Below are 18,911 nucleotides of genomic sequence, written 5' to 3'. Positions count from 1 at the left end.
AAATATTTGTGGTTCACTTGTCATAAAGCTATTAGATACTTATTAGTTCACATTAGAATTTAAGGGTGATGTGTTATTCTCACAAACCTCTGTTGTGTAAAATAGAAGTGAAGAATTCGTTAATAAATATTATGATTTGAGTGAGTGGATAGTTGGAGTTACAGGAAGTGCTTTTTACCTAAACAAACATTTTTTATGACAGACTGAAGTCTTGCTCTGGGTTTATCCCTTGGGGAAAAATTAAGTCCTACCTAACCAGTGGGAGTACTAAAGGAGTGCTCATCGGGCAAGAAAGCACATGCAGTAAAAAGTAAAGACCTCAGAAAGCAAGACTATAACCAGAATTGTGTAGAAACTAGTATCTGTATCCAAAATATGTGATCTCATCGTACTTTTATCAACAATCTCTATATTCATGGAACATATTACTATATTAAAAATTCACTTGTTGTAGACCAAGTAGACTTTTTTGAAAGTTATTTGAACACTTGGGTTTCTAGGAGTTTTTATTTTGTGATACATTAATATCTATTACCATGAGTAATAGTATGTTAATAGCAAGAGCATGTTATTAAAAACATCTTAGTGAAATTGTTAGGCCCAGGAAGTTCCTAAAATAGTCTGATAATTGCCCTTTCTGGCTTCTTACCTGTGAAAATTTATGTTACTGAATTTATGTCCTGAATGAAGAATACACTCACTGGGGGCTTACCGTTTTACAAAATGGAGTTCTTTAGAAGCACAAATATTCAAAACAAATATTGGGCAGATTAGGTTTCAACTTTACTCATTTTTCTAATCTAAGCCATCTGAAAACGCGTTTCTGTGTTGGCCTGAGTAATACGTCTCATTTTATAGACTGGAAGCTTCCCAAGTCCGCACTCTGCTTGCTTTTCTGTTAACTAGGCTAGTGTATAAAGTCCTCAAACTCACTCCACAGTTCAGCTGTGCTGGTAAGTAAGGGAGATAAAAGTACAGTTTATAGTTCTTGATTATAAACAATAATTATTTTTTAATGATCGTTTATGTCACTGACCTTAAAAAAGAAATATTTATCATGGATTATCCTAAATTATGCAGGTATAGCATTATTTGATGGTATTGTGAAAGCTTTTACTTCATGTTCAAAGCTGTTTGTAATGAATGGAATATCACAAACCTGTCAAGAATTTGTTCTATATAAAATAAAGAAAAATCTTTTGAGTAGAGTATCCATTTCCTAAGAAAGCACAAACAGTAGGATCCTTTTATTTTTAGATTTAGTCTGTGTGAGGATTTATTCTTTTAAAAGGATTTGTAGAATCATGAGGGCCTCCTGACTTTAGGGAACACCTTCGAGAAAGGTCAGGTTCTGGAGCCAGAAGATAATTATTTTTTCCATCATTATTACTTCTTGCTCTCTCTTCTTCATGGAAATATATCTTTATTTGAGTTTAGGACTCCCTCCCTGTACCTTCATCTGCTTTAGTAATCACAGTAATGTAGATGTCCTTTTTTTGTTCAGCATTTTCATTCTTTCCCCCAGCAAATACTAGCTGCGGGCTACCTCTAAAGATGCTGCGCAAGACGCCCATCTACACCTGTGGCACGTACTTGGTAATGCTGGTCCCACCTCCAGGGGGATCAGGCAGCTCTGCCACCCGCTCTCTTTTCGGTGGAACAAGTGGTTTATCATCTTTAAAAAGTAAGTAAATTTTATTTGTGACACTGGTGTATCTCAAACTCTGAAATTTAAGGTGTTCCTATTTTAAACTTACTATGCTAAACAGTTATTTGCAGTAGCTCTCTGATAATAATAATCATCAATATAATTCTAGCCAAGAAGGAATTTATATTTGCAGTACTAGAGGCGGGTGTTTGAACTCAGGGCCTGGAGCTTGCTAGGGAAGCACTCTACCATTGAACTACACCTCCAGCCCTGGAATTAATTTGAAATAGATTTATTTATCCTTCCTTCCTTCCTTCCCTCTTTCCTTCCTTCATTCCTTCCTTCCTTCTTCCCTCCCTCCCTTCCTCTTCTCTTCCTCTTCCTCTTTCCCTTCCGTTTCTCCCTTTCTCTGTCTGTCTCTTTCTCTCTCTTGCTGTCACTATCTCTGTCTGCCTGTCTGTCTATCTGCTTATCTGTATCTGTCTGTCCCTCTGTGTGTCTCTCTTTCTGTGCTGGAGATTGAACACAGTGTCTTGTGTATGTGTGTTGTTTGGTTTGGTTTGGTTTGGTCTTTTTGAAACAGGGTCTCGCAATGCAGTTCAGGCTGACCTTGAGCTCATTTTGTAGCCCAGGCTGGTCTCGAACTTGCAGCCATCCTCCTGCCTCAGCCTCCCAAGTGCTGGGATTACAGGCATGTGCCACCACACCTGGCAGGGTCTTGTGTGTGTTAAGCATATGTCTCCTATAAAGTTACTATAATTACAAATCAATTCAGTAAAATTTTAGGAAATAATCTATTCATTGATGGCACAGCAAGACCTCTGCTCACTCTCATAGAACCCCAAAACTATTAAAATAAAAATGTAAAACACCCTTCATTTTAGGACCCAAAATGTTGCTGATGCCTTTTTTTTTTTTTTTGGTATTGGGAATCGAACTCAGGACCTTGTGCTTGCCAGGCAGGCGCTTGTGCTGCTGAGCTGTATCCCTGGCCTCCAGGACCCAAAATGTTAACAGAAATGTAGGACAGAAAATAATATGTATAAATATTCATTTATGTTTTTCATTGTGCACATATTTTTGTAAAAGATGGGGGCATGCTATAGTAATTAAAGCAATATAAGGTTAGCTTCAGAGTAGGCAAATAAAGTAGTCAAATGGAATAAAATATAGAATTTTAAAATGTTTCTTTTATATTACTATTTATTAACATTCTTTCCTTACAGACATCCTTTAACCCTTTGGAGCCTTAGTTTTCCCAGTGTTTTGTTCTCTTGAAATTTGGTTAGCACATAAAATTAAAATGTTTGAAAAATCAGTTTCCTTATTTTCATTTTCCCGTACTTAATCTCTGTCCTCTTAAAATGATTTTCTTACAGTAATGCCATGAGAGGATTCAATTTCACATTTAGACTTCAAAAAAGCAGCACCTCCCCCTCCCATACTGAGATTGAACCTAATGTCTGGCACATGCTAGGCAAGCACTCTTTCACTGAGCTAAATCCACAACCCCAAAAGAGCTTTTCTTGCTCTAACTAAAGCCTGCAGATACACATTTGACCTCAGCAGTTTAAGCAAAGTAATTTATGGAAGATCAACTTTTTTGTGGTGATATTGGGGGTTAAACACAAGATCTTTGCACTGAGCTACATCTGCATTGCCCCTTTAAATTAGTAGTTTTGTGATACATAAAATATACATTCATCTTAAGGAATTGGTACATGTTTATATCACAACTTGATTCTTTTTACTTACTCTTCTCCCTCTCATTTCCCCTTATCCCCAGGTCCCCTTCCAAGCTCCACAAAGTCTATCTCCCTGTTCCCTATGTCTTACTTTGTTCTTTACTTATACTTTCATATAAGAGAAATCATGAGATGTTTAACCTTTGGTGTCTGATTTATTTCTCTTAGCATTATGGTCTCAAGGTGCAACCATTTTCCTACAGATGACTCCATTTTATCCTTCTCTATGGCTGTAATGAATATATATATATATATATATATATATATATATATATATATATGGCCCCTTTTTTATTTTTTATTTTGAGACAGGGAATGGCTAAGTCTTAATTGCCCAAACTGGGCTCAAACTTGTGATCCTCCTGCCTCAGCCTCCCAGAGTTCTGGGATTATAGGAGTGCACCACAGCACCTGGCTACTAATATCAATTCACCTTAGGGCCATTTCAGGTAGTTGTATGTGCTTGAAACTTAGCTATTCCTAACAACTCCAAACTCTCTTTACCTTCAGAATCAAATTGCTTGAACCTTTTCTTGACAGCCTATTTTCTCTAAATGTGCAGGTGACCACATATTGTACCCTTAGTAGAAAGTAAATCATGGATATTTACCATTTGCTTTTGGTTTTCAGTTATGATTTATAAGTTTATGAATGTAATTCACATACTGTAAAGTTAATCCCTTTAAAGTGTACAGTTTAGTGGGAGTTTTTTTATGTGTAACTGTTAGCACTATCTACCCATCACCCCAAAAGATATGGCAAATCTTTAACGATCTCTCTTCTTACCCCCAGTTCCTGGCATCTACCTATCTACTTTCTGTCTCTGGATTTACCTATTTTGTTTGGCCTGTTTATATAAATGGAATTATTCATTATGTGGTCTTTTGTGATTGCCTTTTTGTAGTAACAGTGTTTTATTATTCATCCACGTTTTAGCGTGAGTCAGTGCTTCGTTCCTTTTTATGGCCAAATTATATTTCACTGTAGGGATAATACTCCATCTTGTTCATTCATTCTTCAGTTGATGGATTTTTTTTTTCCACTTTTTGGCTGTTTTGATAAATGCTGCTATGAACATTGGTATATGAGGATTTGTATGGACAGATTTTCATTTCTTTTCAATATATGCTTAGGAATGGAATTGTTGGGTCATATGGTAAGTAAATGCTGACCCTTTGAAGGAACTGTTAAACTGTTTTCCAAAGTGGCTATACCATTTTCCAATTTCTCTGCTTCTCCCCAACATCTGTTATTTTCCTTTTTTGTTTTTTAATAGCCATTCTAAGGGGTATGAAATGGTGCCTCTTTGCAGTTTTGATTTACATTTCTCTAATGATTAATGATGCCAGACATCTTTTTATGTGCTTATTGGCCATTCGTTTATCTTCTCTGCAGGATTCAAATGCTTTGTCTGTTTTTAAATTAGGTTATTTGTCTTCCTACTGACCGTTCATCTTATTAAAGTCTTTTTAATTTCTTTGGCATGGCTTTCTCACTCTGTTGAAATTGGGCCTAAGTAAGGCACATCTTTATGGTGCTGTTTTTTCATACAGATATAGTTGACACAGTGATTCTGTTTTAACCTAGCGCATCAGTAAATGCTTAAATTCCTTCTGGGTCTTGTTCCAAATTAGACACTGTGGGGCTGGGGATTTAGCTCAGCGGCAAAAGCGCCTGCCTGGCAAGCACAAGGTCATGAGTTCGGTTCCTGGTACCGGAGAAAAACCAAAAAAAAAAAAAAAAAAATTAGACACTGTGCAGTCTGGCAAATACGAGCCTTTAAGACAGTGGAAGCGAACCTGTGGCACACATACCGCAGTGAATTGTTTGTTATCGTTGAGAGCTCTAAGAAGCTCACCATGACTGCTTTAACAGCTCCTTGTCAAGTTAGGAGAAAGGTGGAGAGGGCAGAAGGCTCCAGAAAATGGTAGATGGTGCTGTGATACTGCTTGAACCCTTATGTGCGTCCTTCATAATCAAAGGAAGCGAGCATCACGGAGAAGCAGGGCAGTTCTTGAGTAATCCTCATGTGTGTGAAAAAGAAATTTGAGGAAGGTCATTCTGTTGGCATGGGAATGGAACAGTAGAAAATAAAGAAATAAAGAATATAGCTTAGGACACTTATGGGAGCCTTTTAGAGCTTTCAGTGATACAAACTGCCTACCATGGCATGAGTGGCACAGGTTAGCCACCATGGTTTAGGTTATAATTCAAGTCATGTGTGACAAGGGACTGGCCTACTGGGGTGATGGGTCACAGAGAGAAACAAACCCAGGCCAGGTGTGGTGGCCCACGCCTACGCTAGAGAAGCTGAAGCAGGAGGATTGCTTTGAGTTCCAGGCCAGATTAAACTACATAGCGGGACCCTGTCTCAGTCAACCAGCCGATCAACCAACTAACCAAACAAACAAACAGAAACTCAAGAGACACAGTGCTAGAATGTATGTTCTAAAGTAGGGAAGAAAATATGATGTCAACAGTAGTATCTAACAGATAGTGCTTGATGTTTCTAGCTCATTTAGTTTTTATAATAGCTGTATAATGTAGGTACTTTTATTATTTCCTCTTTACAAATGAGGAAACCTCGCTTCTCGGCCTTTTGACTAAGATCAAGTGTACAAATGAGGAAACAGATTCAGTAACTTCACAGGGAGCACCCAGGTGTGGTCGAGCAGGAATTCAAGTCCCAACGTCTCCATCACTACTCTATGCTGTGTTAAGGAAAGAGCTCAAAGTATCTGCAAGTTTCAGAGCCAGTGCATGAGAAGAGAGCAACAGAGCCGGGTTTGTATGTACTCCTGAGTGTAGAGTGTTTCTTGTAAATGTGGTGACTCATGATGTGAGTAACATATCCTTCTTACAGTTGCCCTTTTGATAATCTATATTGAAAAAGTCTTCATGCAAAAGTTGCCGTTTTAAAAACACTTTCAAAACCAAGGTTCAGTGGAGTGAGGACATATAGGTCAATGTTAGAGCAGTTGACTAGCACACACATGGCCCTGGCTTCAATCCTTCAAACCTGAAAGATTCAGTTTTAAATTTAAATTTATGAAGATATTTTGGTGATAGTTCTTTTTGAGTGGTTTGTAAGTGTATTTTTGGTTACCGCCAATGGACAGCAGAAAAGGGAGGTATGATTTTTACGTTTAGACCTTAAAATTTAAACTTTGAAAATTAGTCTTCAGGATCATTAAACAGCATGATGTTTGTTTCCACAGTCCTCGCGTCCAGCTTGGTGTATAACATTTCAGATGGCCAGTTCACAAGTCGTGCGGATCTCATAGATGCTGCTGGAAGCTCTCTGGGGCGTGGTGCTCTTGTCCCAGGATTGGGTGAGAAATCTATGCACACACTTCTTGAAAAATTCATAGTTCTAACAGGATTTTTGGAAAAACCTTGCCACTTCCCTGTGGCATTATAGTTTCCTTGAGAAAAAAGAATTTTTAACACTATTCTTTAAAGTTGGGGAATTAATACAGGAAATTGCCACATGTAAAATTCTCTGTACATGACAGTGCCTATACCAGAGCCCCAGAGTTGATGCCATAAGCAGGTTTACTCCAGTGAAGAATCTGTTTGCTGCAAAATGAGCATGATGTAACATAGTGCCTTTTTACTTTGTCCTGGCTGCTAGGAAAACCCTGTCTTAAAATTTTAGGCTCAGTTATCAGGGCTTTTATTGTGTGTTAATGTTAGTTGGTCCTGTTGTTACCACTTGAATCTTTTTTGGAAGAAGGTCCCATTTAAGTCAGTTGCTAAGAACTATTTTGTGAGACTTACTCCTTCTTGCATAGGAGTTAAGCAGACTTAAATATTAAATCCTGGCTTCTTGCTGAACCCAGGTAAACCTATAGGAGTAGCGCCATGATTGCGAGCATGAGAGACACCTTGCCCTTCCTACTTATTATTAGATAAATGGGTGTTGAGCAGTGCCTGGAGAAATGTGTACACAGGCAGTGGCAACACAGTGGTTGAATGCAGTATGCTCTTTGCAGGTGCCTGTTATGATACAGTGAACAACATGCTGTGGACATGCTCCAACGACTACATCGACCAGTGGTGTAATCCTGGGAATCAAGCCTTCCATTACGTGTGCCAGAGACTGGGAGTCAGCCACATCATCACCGAGCCCAAAGGTGAGGCACACCGTTGCTCCTGACATGGAAGAGGATACCGCAGCAGAAGTTGGTGGGAACACAGACAACACCAAAGCACGTCAACAGCGTTTCCTCTTTGAACTTAGGAGTCTAAAGTCCTGTATCGGTGACTCTGATAGTTTGGTTTATGATTAAGTATGAAAAATTTTGGGTTATCTTTTGATTCTTTCTCTCACGTCTACATCCATATGGATATCAACAGGTCCTGTCAGCTTCAGAATATATCCCAGCTGGGGATATAGATCAGCAGCACAAGTGCCTGCCTGGCAAGCGCAAGGTCCTGAGTTCAATTCCTGGTACCAAAATATATCGCAAATCCGGCCATTCCCCATCACTCTGCTGCTGCCATGCCTGTCATCATCTTCACTTACTCACTCAGCAGCCTCTTCCCTGGTTGCTCTTCCTCCACGCACTGAGGCTCATCTGCACTTAGCAGCCGAGGGCTGTCCTATAACCTGGCTAGTCGGAGCGGCCACTCCTCTGCCGTACATCTCCTCTGGCCCTGGGCAACTCAGAATGAGAACAGAAAGACCTCATTTATTTCAGGAGGTCCCAAACCTGGCTTCAAAAAGTCTTTTAAAGATAAACATTTGCTCCCCTGCATTTCATTGTTGAGACTGAAGTCCTAAAAGGCACAGAAGACAGTGCAACTCAGGCTGGCTGTGTGGTTAATATACAATCAGAAAGTTGAGTTTTGACCAGCTCCATGTAATCTTCAGTTTTTTTGGAGTTCTGTTTTCATAGTTCCCAGTGCCCACAGTGGTTTTGTAGCTCGAAGGTTCCCTATCCAGGCCTGCTTCTGCACAATGGCCTATGTTCCCAAGTCTTCTAGGCAGTTCATTTCAGCTGCTTTAAGGAGAAGAGCAATCTGTTTATATTTTGCCTATTTGGATTTTTACCTCCATTCTCTGAATGCCTGTACCCATCCATGAAGTCTTCGTTATTAGATAAGACGATGCTTGTCAACCCTCACAGGTTTGATTGATTGATGTAGACTAAGCAAAATAAAAATGTTGTGGACAGTGGAAGGAAATGTTTGTGGACAAGGGGAGGGTTCCTACCTTAGGGGCAGCCATAGAAGGTTGAGTTACTTTACTGGAATGGTTACCAGCATGGGTTGAGATGACTGGAATTCAATTCCCAACTTTACCACTTTGTAGCTATGTAACCTAGGGTGAATTACTTAGCATCTCTGACTTTGTTTTGTTGCCTATGAAACAGTGCTAAAATAGTCTAAGTTTATATCCATTTTGGTTTTTTTTGTTTTTTGTTTTTTGTTTTTCTCCGGTACCGGGAACCGAACTCACAACCTTGCACTTGCCAGGCAGGCGCTTTGCCGCTGAGCTAAATCCCCAGCCCCATCCCCTATATCCATTTTGTAAGGTAACGCGTGAAAGCATTTAGCCCGTTGTCTAGCGTATAGAACAGGCTCAGTAAGTGGCAACTACTTATGTTTTAGAAAAATGGAAATTCTCAAGTATTTGCACCCCACACTCTGTGCCAGGGAGAAGGGTCCTTCAGCAGCAGTGGGAGAGATGGGAGCCCAGCTGGTCTGTCCTGATTGGTGTGCGCACCTTTTATAAACCGGGGATCTGCTCCTCATGGGCCACCGATGGAGCGTCTTTCCTCACTGGGTTTCTTTCCGTCTTCTAGAAGAGGCTATAACCACGAATGAGGTTATCAACCAGTTACTGCACCACGTTGGTGCGATGTGCATACACCAGCTCAATCTTCTGGCCACTAACCCCAGTCTTCCCATCACAAGTGTCTTGGGCAAGCAGCATCCGATTGAAGCCCACCATGTGAGCAGTATTTGTGACATCATGGAGAAGGCCATGGTTAATGGAGATACCTGCATCATACGCTGCATTCTCGTTGTCTTTCAGGTAAGTGCACTGTGCTGAGGTAACTAAGATGCTAGAGAGAAAGGAACTTAAACTCTGGCTTCAGCTAGCTAGTGTCTACTGGAAGAAAATTTCAATAACATTCCCATTTGCTTCTTACCACCTTCTAGTCGTGTAATTAGAATTAGCATCATATTCACTGCACTGCAATTAATGGAGTATTGCTATCTGTAGCTCACTGCAATTAATATATGTGAAATATTTACTATAATTATACCACTGCACAAGGGAAGAGATTGTGCTTAAAAGCTCACCTGGTTATCTGTTCATCAGAATATGAACCATGTGCTTTCTTCATAGGGATAATTTTATCCCTGGTAGAATTAACATTTTTAGATATGCCCCTATATTTCTGTAGGTGGTGTTTAAATTTTTCTTCAGCCCACAAACTGAAAGGAACCGAGACATCATTCGACGGTCGGGATTGCTTCTTTGGCAGTTGCTGATGGCACCAAAAGATCAAATCTGCCCTGAAATTCAGAAGGAAGTCTGTCTTGCCATCAGGTAAACGGCAAATGATTTTCTTAGTGCTCTTTGCAAAATAATTCTCCTGTAAGGCATTGTATTCCTCCCTGCAGATTGGTAATATGTGTCTCTTAGCCCATCCTGCAGCCATGCACTGGGGATCGTTAATAGAAAAGGTTTTTGCCCCGCTCATCATGGGGCCAAAAGGTAAACCAGGTGCCCACCTTTTTTTTTCCCCCAAAAGCCAAACCCTGCAAGTGACTAGTTTGTTTGCAAACACATACCCTCTTGTGGGGGAGTGGGACAGGGTAGTCAGAGCCAGACTTGCTGTCTGGCCACCCTGGAGTCTCGTCTTTGCTGCGCACCCACTCGCTGTAGCCTTGGTTTGAGGCTTCCATTTCCTCAGCTGTGAGATGGTCTTAAAAATAGCACCTGCCATATAAATTTGTGATGTTGTCCAGAAAAGGCCTAATGCAAGGTAGTGCTCAACTGTGTTGGCCTTTATTACCCTGCTTAAAACTTTATTAGACTCACTTATGAATTTAGGGTCCATTCTGTATTTGTTGTCTTTTATTTGAGTTTAACTTAGTGAACTTTCATCCAGGAATATAGCCTTAATATGGCCAAGTATATGTAAGTGACCCAGAGAGAACTGGGTGGTTGCTTCGAAAGAGTCAGTTGGCAGGAGTGAGGATAGAGGGCAGGGAATTTTCTCCCTTCCACAGTAGATTCTGCTTTGGATTGCTTTTCTGTTGAGGCAGTAATTAAAATCTGGTGCCATGAAGAAACTTCTGCAGATGATGGGTATACTTGCATACACTGTCTTCATTGTAGGGATGGTTTTATAGGTGCATGCATTAGTCAGACCTCCCACATTATACACTTTTTTTTGGTCTTTTTTTGAGACAGGGTCTCCCTATGCAGTTCGGGCTGACCTTGAGCTCACTTTGTATCCCAGACTCATCTCGAACTCGCAGCATTCCTCCTACCTCAGCCTCCTGAGTGCTGGGATTGCAGGTGTGTGCCACCATGCCCGGCACAGTGTACACTTTAAATAGTGCACATATTGCATGTCAAATCTCAGTAAAAGAAGAAAACTGAAAAAAAATTCTGGCACCTTTTTCCCTCCTATTCTGGCCTTTTTGAAAAAGCTGAGAATTAGAATCCCTTTCTCAAGCTGTTTTTTGGGGGTACCATCTGTACTATAACTGGTTTGACTGACTTCTCATAGTTTACTGAGTCCCTTTAACTGTGGGCCCTCAAATAAGTTACCAATTTGGAATTCCAACAAGAGGAGGAGAGGGACCCTTTATCAGGGAAGTGATTGGACTAAATCATGACAGTAAATTCAGGTTCAAATGCTTTTTTAGCAATAAAACTTACTTCTGTTTTATGTAATCAAACTGGCGTCTGTAATGAAAATTAAAATCTAAATATTTAGAGCTTGAATTTTCTAGAGTATTTATTTAAAATCTTTTTGACTTTTCTGTCCTTTCAGCTCTGGTTTAAATATCTTGTACCCAGGTGAAACTGAAATTAATAACTTACTTAAACTGGTCTTAACAGAAGGTAAGAATTATCCTTTAATTAAAATACCATTTTTTTTGTTTAAGGAGACAACTGGATATCAATAGATTTTTTTTTTTATCTGTTATTCACTATATTTTTAAAATGTTTCTGGGTTAATGCCAGTGTTTCAACTAGATTGAGCAGAAACCATGTTTTATATATCTTCAAGCCTTATAAGCTTCTTTGTGCAGTATTTTTAATGCTTAATCTAATGTACCTGACCCTAAATGTTTAACACATGTTTTAAAATAACGACTTGCCAGGTGTAGTGGTACACACCTGTAACCCCAGCATTTGAAAGGCTGAGACAGGAGGATCACCACAAGTTCAAGGCTAGCTTGGGTTACATAGTGAGTTCAAAGCCAGCCTGAATTGCATAGTAAGTCCCCCCCCCCTCTCACACACACACACACACACACACACCGCATGACTACTTAATGATTTCTAAGTTTTTTTCCCACACATTAGAACCCAACTGTTTAAATTAGACCAAACAATAAAAACACCATGGTGGGCTGGGATATAGCTCAGCAGCACAAGCACCTTCCTGGCAAGCGTAAGGTCCTGAGTTCTATTCCCAGTACCCCCCCCCCCAAAAAAAACCCACCATGATAAAGACACTGTACATTTAAAAACAACATTAATTTAAGGAGTGACAAAGGCCCAATCCAAAAATGGGCATCTGAGATGAATAAGCACTGCTTAGATGAAGAAATGCAAATGGCAGATAAATAAATGAAAAAATGTTCAACACCATTGATCATTTGAGAGATGCAAATTAAAACAGCAGTGAGATTGCATCTCACTCCTGAAACAATGTTCACTCCTATCATCAAGAAGTCAACCAATAACAAATGCTGGCAGGGCTGCAGGAAAAAGGAACTCTTCTCCACTGTTGGTGGGAGTATAGACTGGTGCAACCACTATGGAAATCAGTATGGAGATTCCTCAAAAAACAAGGATTAGAGGTCCCATTCAACCCAGTTATTCCCCTTCTGAGTATCTTCCTGGAAGAATTAAAAACATTATACCACAGCAATATATGTGCACCCATGTTTATAGCAGCACAATTTGTAATAGCTAAATCTTGTAAACAACCCAAATGCCCATCAACCGAAGAATGTATAAAAAAAATATGGTCTTTTTATATGATGGAATATTATTCAGCCATAAAGAAGGATAAACTTGAGACCTTTATAGGTAAATAAATGCAACTAGAGACCATAATCATAAGTGAAATAAATCAGACTCACATATGTAACTAAAATATTATTTCCCTGGTATGAGGAGCTAAAAGAGTAAATAAGGTCCAAAATGCACAATAGATACTGTGAAATGAGAAGAAACTGTATAAAAGGTAAAAGGAACTAGGATGGAGTAAAGGGGAAAGGAAGGAAGGGAAAAGGAAAAAACAAAATACAAGATAGTTATATTACTAGTTTCTCTTTGATCATTGAAAAGAAAGGTTTGTGCTAATAGCATTTGGACAATTTTTTAAGCCCATATCTTGTATGCTGACTAACAGCTTTAAAAATAACAATACTCAGTGTGTTAGCTATTGTTATTCTATTATTTTGTTGTGAAATTTTGTTTTACTTTTTTCCCATAAAATAATAAATAAAATAAATAAATAAATTGAAGGAATGAGAAATACACCTTATGATATATCAAAAAGGTAATCATACCTAAACCAGGATACTCTGGCAAAAGACAGTTCAACTGAGCAGATGTGGTGGTGCAAGGCTGTAATCCCAGCACTCAGAAGACTGAGGCAGGAGGGTCTCAAGTTTGATTTGAGATCAACCTGGGCTACAGAGTGAAATTATGTCTCATAAAAACAAACAAAAAACCCCAAGCCGATTGGTTGTGATGTAGTTTTGCCACTGATGTTTGTGTGTGAGTTTGTATTCTCGTTGCTGCTAGGTGGTTGGCAATCTACTTTTTAAAAAAACTTTTGAATAGCATTAGTTTTCTAAATGCTACTTTCAAAATAGTTATGGAGCTTTGTTGTGCATTAGGAGAGAGAAACAGTGGACTGTCGCAGCTGCGGGATGTGATCTTAACCAACTTAGCTGAACAGCTTCAAAACAATCGATTTGGCAGTGATGAGGATGATCATTACAGGTGACAACAGTTATGTTATTTACTTTTCTTGTGTCCTTCTAAGTAATTCATTTATATTTAAATATGTTTGATCAAGTTGGTCTCCTGTTTTATAGCTACTGTCATTAGCATGTTAAAGCTAAAGCCTAAATCAATTGAAAGATAAATCCCTCAGTTGCCCGAAGAACTAGTAATAGCACATTTCAGTTTTATCAGTGAAGCAGCTTGGGCCTACTGTTTGAAAGAGTGCTTAGCAGAAGTAAGAGAGAGAACTTATTTCAGATATCTTGGTAGAGGAGTCAGGCACTTTGCTGATCTGAGAGAGAGATGTGTGTGTTAGACCTAGGGACAGGGAGGAAGAAAGTGTGGTTTGCTGTGTTATTTATAAAGTACTTTAATTGGATGGTTGGGTACCACTTTGTTTCTGTAAATTTGGCTTAGATAATTATCTAGTTGTTAGCATCATTTTTTAGTAAGATGATTTTCTTGCAGAACCAATTAATTTCATATCTTAACTGGGCATGGTAGTACATGCCTATAATTCCAGCACTCTGAGACCCTGAGGCAGGAGGATGGAAGATTTGAGTCAGACTGGGCAGTTTAGTGACTTAGCAAGATCCTGTCTCAAAATTTTAAAAATTTCAAAAAGAGCTGGAGAGGTAGCTCAGTGTGAAGGCCCTGGGTTCAATCTCCTGTACTGATGATTGGTAGATTAGATAGATAGATAGATAGATAGATAAATTTTTAAATTTTAAAAAATTTCCCCTTGTATCTCTCATCTCATGCCAATTGTATAAAATTTACCTTTTTTACTAATAACTATCACTATCTTGTTACATTTTTCCTGCATTTTAAAGGTTAAATGATGAACTTTTACACTACATTCTGAAGATTGTTGTACGAGAATCCTGTATCTTGATCACCAAGTGCCAAACTGTCTCTAGAGATGATTTTCAAAAGCTCCTTTCAACTGTGCCTGTAAGTAAAAATGTGTTTTCTGACAGCAAAATTATATTGTGTACCTATTTTCATTATCCTGTATTGAGTGGTGTGGATAGACACACACATACTTATACATTCACTTTATAAAGATAGACAAAATGATTTATGAAAGTTCATAGATGACTATGTTTATCTTAGAAATGTAGAACTAGATGAATACACTTTAAATAGTTTTGCCCAAGACTTAAATTTGTGGTGCAATAACTTGTTTGACTAATAACTTGTTTGTTCTGGTTTTTTTTTCTTTATCTAGTGACACCCCGTTCCTGTTAATTTAGCATTTTTTTTTCCTAAACTGTTAGTGTTTTACAGAGACTCATAGGAACCAAAAGTTCTTTTAAGGGTTTTGGTAGCATCTTCTCTATGGAGATGCTTGTGAGACTGAGGGGGGAAAGTACTACTACTAAGAGGAAAAATTAGAGTACTTGTTCTGAGAGATTAGTGAGGATTGTGCAATGAACAGAGGTCAGAAAGTAATGGAAATATATCAAAGTCTGGTCAAAAGCCATGTGCATAGAAGTCACCTAAGAAACTAACTTGGTCTGTTTTCTGTACTTTCTCTTTTTGTTTCTCTTGTCAAAACCTTAAAAACGTGAGGATTACATGATCCCCTCTTTCAGTCTGGAGTAGATCATTTAAATGCCCTTATTTGTATTAAAGGCTGCATCCTCCTGCCTGCGCTATCTGATGGCAGTTCAGAATCACCTTCTCAGTAACACTATTTTGATTAAACCTGATGAGAATGATGACAGTGACAACTCCTTGCAGGGAGAGACATTGAAGGTACAGGTAAACACCAAGCTTTATTTTAACAATGCTTTCTACCCAGTATGTAAAGCACAGTTTAATGGGCGAGGTTTCAGTGTATTATGATGTCAGAATTCACCATGTGGCTTATATTCTTGTGAGAGGTAGTAGGCCACTCATTTCATAGATTTTTATGTCATTGCATAGCGGGTACCATATTTGTGACACTCATAGTGTGGCATCCATGTGCTCCTGTCAGTCTCTTTGTGCCTTTGTTTATTTTCATCTTCTTTTAAGAGCTAAAATATGGCACTCACAAGTGATCTCATCAGACTTGAAAATTATATATATATAAAACTTTTATATATATAGATCTGGGAGCATAATATTTTAAACACTTTTGATATTTTGGATGACTTATTATATTTTCTTATCCAAATAACTTAAAAGGTAATAATTTTCTGTCAGTCTTTGTATTGAACAACTTCACTTTGTAGACCTATAGTTTGTTTCATTTTGTGTCATTATTTCTAAATTACCTTTTGTGTAAAATCAATCATTTGTTCCCACATAATAATTTATAGCATTCTAAAGATCTTTTTATAGCAGTGGTGGTTGTAATTTTGATAGATGCTCAAGGCAGTTGTTTTGCATTGTTATTCAAGATTTCATCTTTGTGGGAAAATTAAAGAAATCAATAAGTTTATTCTTCCTTAAAATGTTGACTTAAATATACTGAAAAGCTAACCAGGGAAGCCATAAAAACCATTGTAGTTTGCCCTTTTTTAAAAACTCTACATATACTATATAAGTCAGACACCTGCCAGTTTGTATGCGTAAGTTTATTTCACCAAATGACCAGCTTTAAACAGGTGAACATGCATGAATTATTTAAATTGCTGATATTAACTTACTTAATTTTCCTCACCTTAGTTTCCTAAGTATAAAAGACAAATCCTCTGCCTTGTAAGGTAGTTTGAGGACTAGAGACAAGCCATGTTAATGCCTGGCCCTGTGCTGCCACGTGGCAGATTGTCAGTAGAGGATCACTGATAATAGTGGGACTTAAATCGTCTTGTCTGTCAGTTCATAATTCTTTTTCTCTTAGGGATAAAAAATATTCTTAATGCAAAAAAGAACTTCAGGAAATTTCCACAATAAAAAAGGGGTTTTTCTTTCCACTTGAAAAGTTTAATTTTATAAATTCTTAATTAAAGCATAGAGAGAAATGTAAAGACTCCATAAAGGCAGAATAAGCTCAGTTGTTTAGTATTTCCAGCAAAAATTTTAAAGCACATAGATGTCACCTTAAGAGTTAATTTGGTTATATTTTTTAATAGAAAATAATTGTAAACTAAAAATTTATATGATATTGACTAGTATTTACTAGTTAATACTTTAACATTACTTATAGTACTGTTATAGTACTTATAAATACTTTACTCTTATAGTACTTATAAATACTTTAACAGTATTTATAATCCCATGAATTCTCTAACAGTTATTTTTAGTGTTTAATAGCCCTTAACTATCGACTACTTAAATGGAATTTTTTAACTCGGTAGGTTTTTAAGTGTAACAGGTTAAAGATATTAAGTAAAGGGTCACTTGTACTGTTTCAGAATGTTGTGTTTTTGTCTCATTTTATCCACCGCCTATACATGCGCCTTTTACTGTTCTGTTTTTCTCTTTAGCTTCCTCATACCACCCAAGGCAGTCTTCCACCTGGACAGTTTCTGGGCTGGCCACCAGGAGCTCTCTTGTGCTGGATGGGAGCTAGGCCTTTTCTCCTATGCACGCAGTGTGCTCCCTGTGAAATACTGCATATTTCTGTCTGCATTCCAGACCTTGGCCTCCCAAATAAAATTGCTACTGGCCATCCTAGAGGAACTCAGTGCTTTGGGGCTTGTTCTGGCCACCTCATCATTTCATTTGGGAATGTGTCATTAAAGACATCATTTCATATTGTCATTGTGAGTGTATGTTCATGACAAAGCCTAAAAATAATACTATGATGTTTTCCATCTAGGAGCTAAAGGTCAGTATTTTGGCTCTTGCCACGCAAATCCTGACTGGATGCGATGAAGTGTTGGAAATGCTACAGCAGGTGACCACTGCCCTTATAAACAGTGATATACCCGACCGAGAACAGAGGTGAGGAAATGGATTGGGAGCTGCGTCCTGCTGCCCTTCAGGAAGAGAAATTTGCTTATGAAAGTGAAACCTTTTTAGAATAGAACACTGAATGTTCATTTTTGTGAGAACAGGTTGACATGGCAAATGTTTAAAAGCTAAGTACAATCAAAGTTTTTAATGTGCTTTTAGATGAAATTGGGCCAATAGCCATGATCTGTGGCAGTGATGGCAAACCTTTTAGTGCTTTCAATGATACAAACAGCCCATTGTGGCACTTGTGCCATAGGTTCGCCATCACTGATGTAGGGGCACAAGGTTATGCTGGACAGCTTCATCTTTGGTATTGGGGACTTCTACTGTCATCAGTGCCAAACTGGCCTTTCTCTTGATTCTGTAGTTTAGCGCCACACCCACACTGCTTACTTTTGGGAGGAAGAAGTAACTTGATGATACTGATTATCAGCTTCTGCCCAAAAGATGCCACTGACATGATATCTGTATATTGTACTGTAATTTCACTTCTCCAAATATAGGAGTGACCTATATAGAAGATAAACTTCTCTTTCACAGTAATGAAGCCCTTTTTCAGCCCTTCACATTAAAATTCCTGACATAGTTTGCTTTTGGAGATGAGTTGCTAATGTGTTTTTTGATGATTTATATCTTAGAGATGTTTAATTTGATATCCAGCAGCATAATTTTTGCTTGAGTAACCTTGTCTGTCCCGTGTCTTGCGTTCTCTCCCACTTCCAGAGGGGAGATGGGAGGTTGGGACTGAGAACAGTATAACCCAGATAGGTGTTGCAGGAGCATGTTAAGAAGTGTGGTGGGTGCCCACTCTGGGCACGCGGCAGTAGATGGTGTCTAATGGGAGGACTAGTGAGCGTGCAGTCTCTTTCTGGTTCCAACACCAGTATCCTCAGTAGCCCTGGAGAATTTATATGGCCTGTCTCTTCCTTGGGGAGACTTATATTCTTTAATTTTCCAAGCAGATGATGTGGATATTAAGACTGTGATTTTAAAGACAAATTAAAAATCTGCGTCTTTTAAGTAGTTAAAAGCTTAGAGACAGGAAGTAGAGTGGTGGGCCAGCTGGGGGAATGGAGTTATTGTCAAATGCGGGTAGAGTTTTGGTTTTACAAGATGGAAAGAGTTACGGAGGTGGATGGCAGTGACTGTACATTATTAATGCATCTAAAATGTATACTTGAACATGGGTAAGATGGTACATTTTATGTACTGTGTATTTTACCACAATAAAAATATTGGGAGGAAATCTGACTGCCTCTGTACCGCCTGTGAGCCTCAATTGCTGTAGAGAGGAGTGGATTTCACAGTGACACACCAGTGAATGGTGATGTTCTGTTCACTTCCTGCGAGAGGCTGGGAGGAACTTGAGAGGTTGAAACTCTGTAGAGCAGACATTTGCACTTTA

At 38.6% G+C, this 18,911-nt stretch overlaps 1 protein-coding gene across 8 annotated transcripts in view; it reads left to right on the top strand.

The window, feature by feature from the left end:
• Hectd4 (HECT domain containing E3 ubiquitin protein ligase 4) overlaps positions 1–18,911 on the top strand; it is a 133,876-nt gene that overhangs the window by 27,434 nt on the left and 87,531 nt on the right. For 6 of the 8 annotated variants that reach the window (XM_005403195.2, XM_013503687.1, XM_005403191.2 and 3 more), the window contains exons 8-17: positions 1,526–1,684; positions 6,612–6,725; positions 7,389–7,529; positions 9,204–9,436; positions 9,813–9,958; positions 11,418–11,488; positions 13,507–13,612; positions 14,449–14,569; positions 15,254–15,382; positions 17,370–17,494. In XM_005403195.2, coding sequence (XP_005403252.1) covers positions 1,526–1,684; positions 6,612–6,725; positions 7,389–7,529; positions 9,204–9,436; positions 9,813–9,958; positions 11,418–11,488; positions 13,507–13,612; positions 14,449–14,569; positions 15,254–15,382; positions 17,370–17,494 — 1,345 coding nt within the window. The remainder of the gene's footprint in view (positions 1–1,525; positions 1,685–6,611; positions 6,726–7,388; positions 7,530–9,203; positions 9,437–9,812; positions 9,959–11,417; positions 11,489–13,506; positions 13,613–14,448; positions 14,570–15,253; positions 15,383–17,369; positions 17,495–18,911) is intronic. The other 2 variants (XM_013503689.1, XM_013503686.1) reach the window with 1 other exon arrangement.

Source organism: Chinchilla lanigera, unplaced genomic scaffold (assembly GCF_000276665.1).
Source record: "Chinchilla lanigera isolate Chin_1 unplaced genomic scaffold, ChiLan1.0 scaffold00081, whole genome shotgun sequence".
Classification (NCBI taxonomy): domain Eukaryota; kingdom Metazoa; phylum Chordata; class Mammalia; order Rodentia; family Chinchillidae; genus Chinchilla; species Chinchilla lanigera.
Note: the sequence above shows the minus strand (reverse complement) of the source record. Positions and strands in the feature narration are given on the sequence as shown.